Raw genomic sequence first — 10,507 nt, forward strand, 5'->3', positions numbered from 1 at the left:
GAGAGAGAGAGAGAGAGAGAGAGAGAAACAGAAGAGTAATAGCTGACTTTCCCAAATAATTCAAACTAATAAATATAAAGTGTGTGCAGATATACTCTTCAAAAAAAGAAACGCAAAAGAGTACAAATGGGTTATAACTCCGATTTTATGTTTCCTACCGGTTCATGCTTTGTGAATATAAGGTCATTGCATGTCCCAAACACATTCCCACGGTTACATTCGATAAAACGCAGCTACTGTACAATAAAGTTCCAAAATGTGAATATTCGCAAAAACGCAGCCACGTGCAAACCATTTCACCACTGCACGTGCGTTGTCTGCACGTGCAACATGAACACCGACAGTATAAAAGTGCAGGGTGTTCGCTTGCCTGGCCTCTGTATCTGGCCGACAGTTGACAATCCAGGACATGCCACGTCTCAGTGAACCGCAGAGAAACAAAGACTAGACGCAGGCGAATCCAGAACGGCCGTTGCCAGGGCATTCCATGTGTCCCCAAGCACCATCTCCAGACTGTGGGACCGTTACCAGCAACATGGATCAACACGTGACCTCCCTAGATCCGGTCGACCACGGGTCACTACCCCCGGGCAGGACCGCTACATCCGGGTACGCCACCTTCGGGAACGATTGACTACTGCCACCTCCACAGCCGCAGCAATACCAGGTTTGCGCAGGATATCCGACCAGACCGTACGGAACCGCCTACGTGAGGTAGGAATTCGTGCCAGACGTCCAGTTCGAGGTGTCATCTTAACACCACAACACCGTCGACTCCGACTGCAGTGGTGCCAGATTCATCGACAATGGCCTCAACTGCGATGGAGACAGGTGTGGTTCAGTGACGAGTCCCGATTTCTGCTCCGACGTCATGATGGAAGATGTCGCGTGTATAGGCGTCGTGGTGAACGTTATGCGGCAAACTGCGTGCAGGAAGTGGACAGATTCGGCGGGGGTAGTGTCATGGTGGGGGCAGCCATCTCACACACTGGCAGATGGTCCACGTGCAGGGCAACCTGAATGCACAGGGCTACATTGACCAGATCCTCCGGCCACACATCGTTCCAGTTATGGCCAACGCCAACGCAGTGTTCCAACATGACAACGCCAGGCCTCACACAGCAGTCTCACAACGGCTTTCCTACAGAACAACAACATTAATGTCCTTCCTTGGCCATCGATATCATCGGATTTGAACCCAATTGAGCATCTATGGGACGAGTTGGACCGACGCCTCCGACAGCGACAACCACAGCCCCAGACCCTGCCCGAGCTGGCAGCAGCCTTGCAGGCCGAGTGGGCCACCATCCCCCGGGACGTCATCCGTACTCTGGTTGCTTCAATGGGCAGGCGGTGCCAGGCAGTTGTCAACACACGCGGAGGCCACACCCGGTATTGACTCCAGATGACCTTGACCTTGGTGGTGTGTCCTATCACTTACTCACAATGGACTAGAGTGAATTGTGAACAATCCTGCAACATTTGGTATTATCCTCCAAATGTTACGACAATGTGGTTTTGCGTTTCTTCTTTTGAAGAGTATATATAGCCAGTAAATGTTGTTCGATTTTAAGCAAAATGGAATACACACTTATGAAACAAAGAAGAGTTTCAATCTCTATGGCCATTCTTTGAGAAAAAAAGGTTAATCGTAAACCAGTCACTATTTTTGCAGAGGGTTAAGTAATACTATACAATATTATATAGATTGACATTTTTTCATGTTAAATCGTTTAAATGAACAAATCAAAAGAAATGACAGATGCGATTTTCACAAACAGTATTATAGATTACACACATGTAAGACATAAGTTGGCTTTGTAAATTCGTCCCTATTTATCTGAGGTTGATATCAGCGAATATTTTTAACCATTTCATCACAGTTCTAAACACTAACATCTCAAATGTATGACAAATTAAAACTGTATGAAAAACATATTCACAATTAGTTACTACTACCAATAATTCGGTTACTACCAATCAATTTGATTCAGATAATAAAAACTATATGCTACAAAACCACTATAAAACACTGTTCACATACACACATTTGCATACAAGAGTATTTGTTTACATAATACATATATGCAAATTTGCATACCTGAGTAAATTTGGTCACATGTGTAATTTTGAATGATTTGTACATAGTGGAGACCACATGCAGTAAACCAAAACTTGCTTACGTCGTCGGAACCTTATCAATCCATCCATTTTGGTTGAAATGAGATTATACTCAGGCCATCTTCATTTCATACAGTAGTCATGTAAACGCTTAGCAAATATAGTTTTGCACATGAGGGTAAAAGATGCAAATATGTATACTCATGAGTGTAAATTGTGGTCATGTGAACAGGGCTTTAGATAACAAACTCAAACTATTCACTCACTATTATTGATGCTCTTGTTCTGGTGGTCTGTCCACTCAAAGCAAATACAACCAGTTTGAAGAATACTGCATAAAATATAACTGTGAACAAATTCCTATAATCTAGGATGGATTTAATCACTGGTATGGTTCCCATTGTCCAATCACAGCACAGATCTGAAGGATTGAGGAGGAGCCAAGCATTGATTGACAGCAAATAGTTATATGTCAAATGTCTTGCAGGAAAAGATGAACCTGCAGCTGGGTTATCAAAACTGTAATGAATAAGATTTATTCAATTTATGCTTGTGAAAATTACTAAATTCTTAAGCACAAAACTGACATTTAAGTTACTATAAATGAAGATTTAAAGAATTTCCTAACAGGTGCTCAGACAGAAAATCCCCCACAGATGCTCATAATGTGACTCCATCCACCAACTGTTATTCCACATTAAATCCCTTTATAAACTCACTGATACATAATTATGACAAATTTCCATTGTATTGATACTGGTATTTGTATCTTATTTACCCAGCAGGTTACATCTAAATCCTAGACTGTTGCAAACAGCATGACATCACAAGTTGTCCAGTCTAAAGAATCTTGTTATAAACAACGTATCATTCATAAGTAGTTACCTCTTGGTAACCTGACAACAGTTCTCGAATAATTTCAATGCCCATCAAAGGCTGTGACGTGTTACATTGTCTGTGAAAATCATCTGCTGTTGCTCAGTAGGAGTAACCTATGTGGTGGAGGCAGGTTTCCTGTCTCACATTAACCTGTAAACCTCAGTCTAGGTAGAGTGCTTGAATGTAGTTGGAGATAACTGAGACAATAAGTTACAATGATCACCATCAAAACAAAAACATTATGACTTACGTTGTAAAGTGAGGAAGCTGGGCACCCATAACTTTAATTCTGGCAAACAGCAGAAACAGTGTGCTGCCAACGAGAAAGCCAGCTCGAATGACAGAAGTTTTTAACCATGGCAGTGTATGAGGCTTGCCAAGGAAAATACCTTTTATAAAGTCCAGTAACTCTCGAAATGTTGCCTATAAATAAAGAATGAATTATTTTTAAGTAATTTAAACCAATTGAAACTTATTATGCGAAAATGACACTGAACAAAAAATCTTGGTGTCGTTATAATGTATTAACTTTTTTCATCAAATAGCAAACACAGGTCCCCAGGAACAGTTTCTGGATTGCAATTAAATTTAAATTTCTGGAAAATGCTGTTCCTTTTTCACCCCTGACTTACTGATCCTTCTGTTGGATAAAATTTTACAGGTAAGAACCTGACATAACATGTAATGCATTTATTGTCTTTTTATTCAGTGAAACATTATTTATTTTAATTATGGACCATATCTCCAATGTCCAATTAACTGGGGCTTATATAATGATTAAAATTTAAAAATACATATTCATATAAAATTTGTTATACATACAAGGGTGTTAATACAAATAAATTGTCACATATATAATAATACAATTTAACAAAATGAAATATTTATGAGCTATCACATGAGAAAACCTATAACTTGACAACAAAATTTACAAAATGTACATTTTTGTTTCAAATAAAAGTGATTTTAAAAAAGTTTGTCTTACCCGTTGAGCAACAAACACTTCGTACACACAGCACACCCCTATCACAGTGATACCCTGCTCTTTACACAGCATAGCAACAGTTACCAGGACAACAGTTACAACCAGGCTAATCCAGTCTGAAATGAAAGTGGAGCTAAAATGTCATCATCACTTTAATGTTTATTCCAAAGAAAAAAATAGTAACAAAGTTCCTGAATATAAATATTATTCTTACTCTGTAAGTTAATCCTCCATATACCATTTACACCAACTTTAAAAATAACATTTGTAACCTTTACAGGTGATGTCATATCAGTATTAGATTATTCTAAATTATTTCAATAATACAAATTTAAAAGCTTTACCAATTTTTGCTCTAAATCCAGTTGATTTTGAATACGTCATGAATGCTGCGAGGAAAAAAATGGAAGACAACATTTCAGCTCGGCCCACAACACCTGTGACCTGAAACAACAAAATATATTAAATTTTGTTAAAGTGACACTTCCATGTAAGTGACATAACAATGCAAAATCATGAACTGCAACCAAATTGATGCTATATAGCACAGCTGAAAAACAGCCATGAAAAAGAGGAACTATTATTAAAAAACTATCAAGAATGGAAAGGAAAAGAATGTTTGTTAAATGATTAAACTACGACTATTTGATGTCCAACTTCATTATTTTGATATTTGGCCAAGAGACGAAATATGCCACTCCAAACGATAAAGCAGTGTTTTATAATTAACTTGTCATTTTACAAGATCATCTTAGATTGTCAACAGCCATGTTTTATTTACAAATCATTTTTAAAAAACCCTGTTAACATTTTCGCTATGATGTCATTATATTGTACGACACCATGCACTTTCTAAACAAGCAGCAAGGGATCTTTAAAATACCCTTTCCTTTTCCCATAGGCAGGATATACCACAACCTCTGATATACCAGTTGTGGAGCACTGGCTGGGATGGGAAAAACACTCAAAAAATTATCATTTGGAATGTCTTCTTAAACTGTACTTATTATGCCAGCTATAAAGCAATACATCTCCCTTATGGGGCCCCAACACATTTCTGGATCTCCTAAATTCAAGGGCCATAACTCTGTCAAAAATTGATAAATTACCACGAAAGTCAAACTTGATCTGTAACAGTACACGATGATGCTATATACAAAAGTTTAGCTCAAAATCCTGAAGCATCAAGAGAAAAAAATTCAGAAAAATATATGTAGGACAGATGGATGGAGATGAAGATGTAGTCCACTTTGGTTGGACCTATTGGGGACTAATAAACATCAGTATTAGAAAGACAAACACAAGACTGAATTTTAAATACATTTATATTTGAAGAAAAACAAACATGTTATAAGAACTCACTGCTTCAGTGTGTATAGGGTGCACTGAGAACAACAACGCTGCCAGGAAACTGGTCATCCCTGACATAAACAGGCAACACATTCTGAAAGAGATAATATTAATGTTTAATCAGAACCTTTCAATCAGATCTTATACTTACAACACATTTACAGTGTGGACCAGCAAACAAACACAAAAAGAAACAGAATGTTGTTTTAACAACACCTCAGAACATTTAGATCTGTGGTATTTGATGTTTAACATATTATGCATAATATTACCGGTATACAAATATATGACGATTCAAAGTGTGAATAAATATACAGAACTTCACATATGTTGTTTTCACTTCTTATTTATTGCACGAGTTTATTCTGTGAAAGAATATATGCCACGAGACCTCATAGCGGTCGAGTGGTATGTTCTTTTGCAAAATAAACGAGTGCAATAAATAGGAAGTGAAAACAATTTATGTGAAGTTCTTATTTATTACATACTTTCTTATATGTTTTACAAAATATGGTTTTCAATTTAACATCATAACAACACTTTGTTAAATCTATGATCAAAACTCCTTTCATGGATTTACTTAACGTTAAGAATCATACTCTGCGGCAGCCTTGTGTAATGTTTCAAATACGATGTGACTTAATTTGTAAATTATATATGACATCAGTAAATAAAAGGCGCCAACTGCAGTAAAAATAAAAAGGGAATTCCCTATTTAAAAGTTCCGGTTTAGATCACATATATGTGCGATACAAATAAATTTATCACATGGGTTCAAAATGTTTTTATCACTATAGTAAGATTGAATAGATATGTAATAATATGCATTATAATACATATACCAAAACATTTGGTAATTAACTTATTTCAAGTTCACATTCAGTCGAAAACTCGGATCTTTAAGATTCGACTATTTTCTTAACCGTGTTCACAAATGTGAAAAAAGGATGGGCCTGACATTAAATAACTTTTAGTACATGGAGGTGATCCATCCATATATTTCATGTTTTAAATAAGAACTAACTTGTATCATGTATTTTCTTTTTTGTTACAAGCCTTTGTTAAATATATTTATGAGATGTATCATAATGCAGGGATCCATATCACAATACACTGCAATACAAAAATTCCAATAATACCCAACCCTGTTATTCTGACACTTGGTCGAGAGGAAGAAAAAAACCCCTAAACGAATGGTACTGGCAGGACTGTCTCTGGTTTAACACAGAGTTTCGCCAAATTATCTATTAAACTTCAAAAATGGCAGAAAACCAGTTATTTTCTAATAAAATGTAGTAAAATTATTTCGCCAACTTAAAATAAAATTTTCCAATTGTTTTTCAAATTCGCAAATGGCGAATTTGGCAACTGCCAGAGCTAGCCCTGTACTGGCAATGTAATACACAGGTGAAATCTATAATCTACTTTCACCTACTTCATGAACATGACACACACAACAGCGTGGAGCAACACGTTGATCAGGTGATAGGAAATGGGCTCCAGCTCACTGACAGCATAGTTCAGGCGGAATGTCAGCACACACAGGGGACGGTAAGACTTGTGACTTCTCTCCTGTATAACAAATCTCAATTAACAGTCAAGTGTTACAAGGCTAAATCTTTTACAGTAGACTCCAAATTCATTTCAGATTGAAGAGATACACAATGTTTTTTAATCAGACATTGTATTATGTTGAATGCATTTAATGTTAATGAAAAGATGATACCAGTATGTCTTTGTCTGCATACATACATAAAGTTTAAATTTAACGCCAAGTTGAAAATGACCCTTGAACCAAAAGTCATGAGAAATTTTGACCATCTTAAAAAGCAAAGAGATCTTTTTATCAACGAACGAAAAAATAAATAAAATGTTTTGGGGTCGTGAAAAAATTACAATTCCAGGAAAACATGAAAATTTTGCATTATAATTTTTTGTTTTAATTTTACAACAAAATAAGCAAACTATGGCAATTATTAACAAATTTGTAGATGTCTGCATGAAGCTATATGAATTGATCAGAAAGATATGCTCCGGGAAATTGACAGCCCGTCAAAGATGTGCATATAAAAAGTATTAAAATTAAAGTGCCTGTCAATAAATACAAGATAAATTTGTTTCAAAGGTATTACTACTTATAATATATAATATCAGAGAAAAAAATAGTTGTAATTTTAAATGTCAAATATTTATGAAGCCAACCTTTTCCATAGGTGTTCCCCAGAAATCATTCCAAAACAGATTTGAAAAAGGCTGGCTGGGTCTCAGGTCCTTGTTGTCAACAACGGCCGACATGTCATCAAAAACAAACCCACACTCCAGTGAGTTGTAGTAGCCGACAGCAACTACAACAACCAGCACTGCCGAGTACATGCTGAACCGATCCATACTTGGGACTTTTTGTCATCACTCACAAAATCTGAAGAACAAAAAAAAAAAAAAAACCCACCATGTTCAATTAACTTGTAAATAATAAACAAAATATGGAATTTAATATATCTTGAAACAGTAAGTGTTAAACAGTTACAGACTAAGATTGTCATTCAGTAATATAAAAAAACCCACCCACACCTGAATGCAAATAAACAATGGAACTTGTGAAAACACTCTTTTTCAAATTCCTTTATATATAATTATGTATCATATACCATTTCAGAATATTTCTCATTAAATCAGCATTAATTACTCAAATAGAAATTAATGTTAAATACTACACAATAAAATCTAGACCAGTTTGAAACCACAGACAAAGATACGAAGGAAAAAGAATGGACCATTCAGACAGCCAATCTTTTCAAATTTGCTTATTCACTTCCTGCCAGGATGTCATCTGATTGGTCAAGCAATTTGAAAGGTTTTGCTATCTGAATGAAAGCGAGGTTAAGAGTCATTTAGTGGATAGTATGTGAAAGAGTTGTTAAGCGCTTCCATTAAAAACAATGGATCAATTGTCAAGAATTTGGAAATACTTGTCGAATTTTTTTTTTATTTCTTAACACTCGGTGGACAGAAAATGGCAAGTTTGCTTGTTAAATATCACGCAAATGTGATGTGGCCAACTTGGTCACACATACCCTTCCTCTTTTCCTCTTTTATACATAGAAGTGAATCTGATATGAAACTCAATTGATCGCAATGTATGGACTAAAGTCAATGACAGTCATTCTTCACATCCTTGTTTTGGTTACATACACAATAAATATAATACATCTTATCGTAATTTCACTTGAAATCCATATTTCATAAAAGATAAAAAATAAAAAAATCACAAGATTTTCTTCAAATACATTTAGGTGTATTAGTAATGTTCAAACAAAACAAATTCAATTGGAATTTTCCAGCATTCTTAAAACGGAAATGTCATGTATTCAGATTATAAATTATAGTTATTGTACGGAGATGCAAAGTGACATCATTGGAATACTGACGTTATTCAAATTCAAAACAGTGTATAATCTACCATACATTTTGCGGCCGGTGAATGCCCCATTCCCCTAATGTAAATTCCCATTTCAATAGCAAACTTTTTTCAATTACAACCCAACAGTTTCCCAATTAAGATTCCTAAAGTTGCCACATCATGGTCACATGGAACTCATAATCCCCTTTACATCCCACTTGGCGAGCAATTCCTTTTGTCTTGTAATTTGGGGTCAATTCCACAGTGCAGTGATGGTGTCAACCCTTTATTGTTATGCATGACTGGGTACTGTGTGTCGGTCGGCTATTGGTAGAATAGAGAAACTTGTTAAAATAAATAAAACAATTGTTTTTGTATAGTTTTTAATGCTTTATATGATGAAGATATATATAAAATTGGAACACTAATTTGATCAATGCATTGGTATTGATATTTCTTGAAAATCCCCTTTTTTTGTATTTGAAACGTTATCTTTTCCACAACTGACCAAAAAGGGACCCTTAAAAAATGGTCTAGATTATACCCTGCAAAATTAGCTATATTATTACAACACTTTGCCACATTAAAATAAAAACTGGTCTGACCATAACCCCTGTCAAAATCTATAACAAGCAGACAATGCTGTAGGTATGTTTTTGTTTTTAATAATTCTCAGCAACATATTAAGTTTAAGTTTTAAAAGATTAAAGAAATAAAAAGCACCTTTTTCAAATATATCATATCAGGGTTTATTAACACTTCAAATGGTTTCATTTTCCAGGACTTTTAAGGGCTATTTTCGTTAATTTTCCAGGAATATTTTACCTTTTTCCAGGGGTCTGAATATATGACTTGGAAAGAAGTTTTTGTTTAACGACACCCTAGCAGATTGTTTAGTCAGTGGCTGTTATGTCTCCAACATAAAATACTTGTTACACATGGTCTACAGTAGTCACACCCCACTCTGGATATAACTTTTGGATGGTAAAGTTGTAAACTAAAACTGTTGAAATAAAATATTTTATTAACTACATTTGTTGTACATTGTACAAAATAGTGATATAAACATGTATCTAATACTCAAATAGAATACATATATACATACACACACACACACATACACACACACACTTATTTATTTATTCTATATATATATATACACAAACAAGTATGAAACAGCTTAGAACGTTTATAATTATTGGTGTGATCTAAACCGGTCTTGTCCACGCCTCCTTGTGTAAATTAGTTGTCAATTAAATCCTTGCAGCTAAAGCTCAGCTGCTAAATCAAAGCGTGTTGCACGTGCGCCTTCTGAAATATACATCTCCTTTGTTTTGGCTTGGCTCAAGTAGATCGAATAAACATAGGTGACACCACCAAAAGAAACAAGTGTAACAATGTTATACACTGTTACGATTGTTGAAAGGAGACCTTTGCAAATCTCTATGGTGTTAAACTCATTCTTAATCTCACGTTACATCGATGGGGTTTATTTAAAGATATGGGCTTCTTTCTGGTCAAATGATTAATCATGGTCACGACTCGCCACACAGGATTCAGACCCAAGCGGTGGGCCATTGTTAAAGCGATAGCCCACTTTGTCAGGTGTTAATTCCTACTTAATTATACACTGTTTAATTAACGTTTACGAGCTAAATGGATTTATTCAGTTACTCGAATTTGTCGGGATTTAACAGGTCCATAAAATTATTTACATGCAAGTAGTCAAATTATTTACATGCAAGTAGTCAGACGCGTGCTTGTTTTTCTAA

General features: G+C 35.5%; 1 protein-coding gene across 1 annotated transcript in view; it reads right to left on the reverse strand.

Moving 5' to 3' along the window:
• LOC121370711 (protein O-mannosyl-transferase TMTC3-like) overlaps positions 1-10,507 on the reverse strand; it is a 29,003-nt gene that overhangs the window by 16,722 nt on the left and 1,774 nt on the right. Inside the window, exons 2-8 of the mRNA XM_041496124.1 lie at positions 7,538-7,754; positions 6,771-6,907; positions 5,348-5,429; positions 4,330-4,429; positions 3,986-4,101; positions 3,251-3,423; positions 2,388-2,640 (exon numbers count right to left, since the gene is read on the reverse strand). Coding sequence (XP_041352058.1) covers positions 2,388-2,640; positions 3,251-3,423; positions 3,986-4,101; positions 4,330-4,429; positions 5,348-5,429; positions 6,771-6,907; positions 7,538-7,723 — 1,047 coding nt within the window. The 5' untranslated portion in view covers positions 7,724-7,754. The remainder of the gene's footprint in view (positions 1-2,387; positions 2,641-3,250; positions 3,424-3,985; positions 4,102-4,329; positions 4,430-5,347; positions 5,430-6,770; positions 6,908-7,537; positions 7,755-10,507) is intronic.

This window comes from Gigantopelta aegis, chromosome 4, assembly GCF_016097555.1.
Source record: "Gigantopelta aegis isolate Gae_Host chromosome 4, Gae_host_genome, whole genome shotgun sequence".
Taxonomy (NCBI): Eukaryota; Metazoa; Mollusca; class Gastropoda; order Neomphalida; family Peltospiridae; genus Gigantopelta; species Gigantopelta aegis.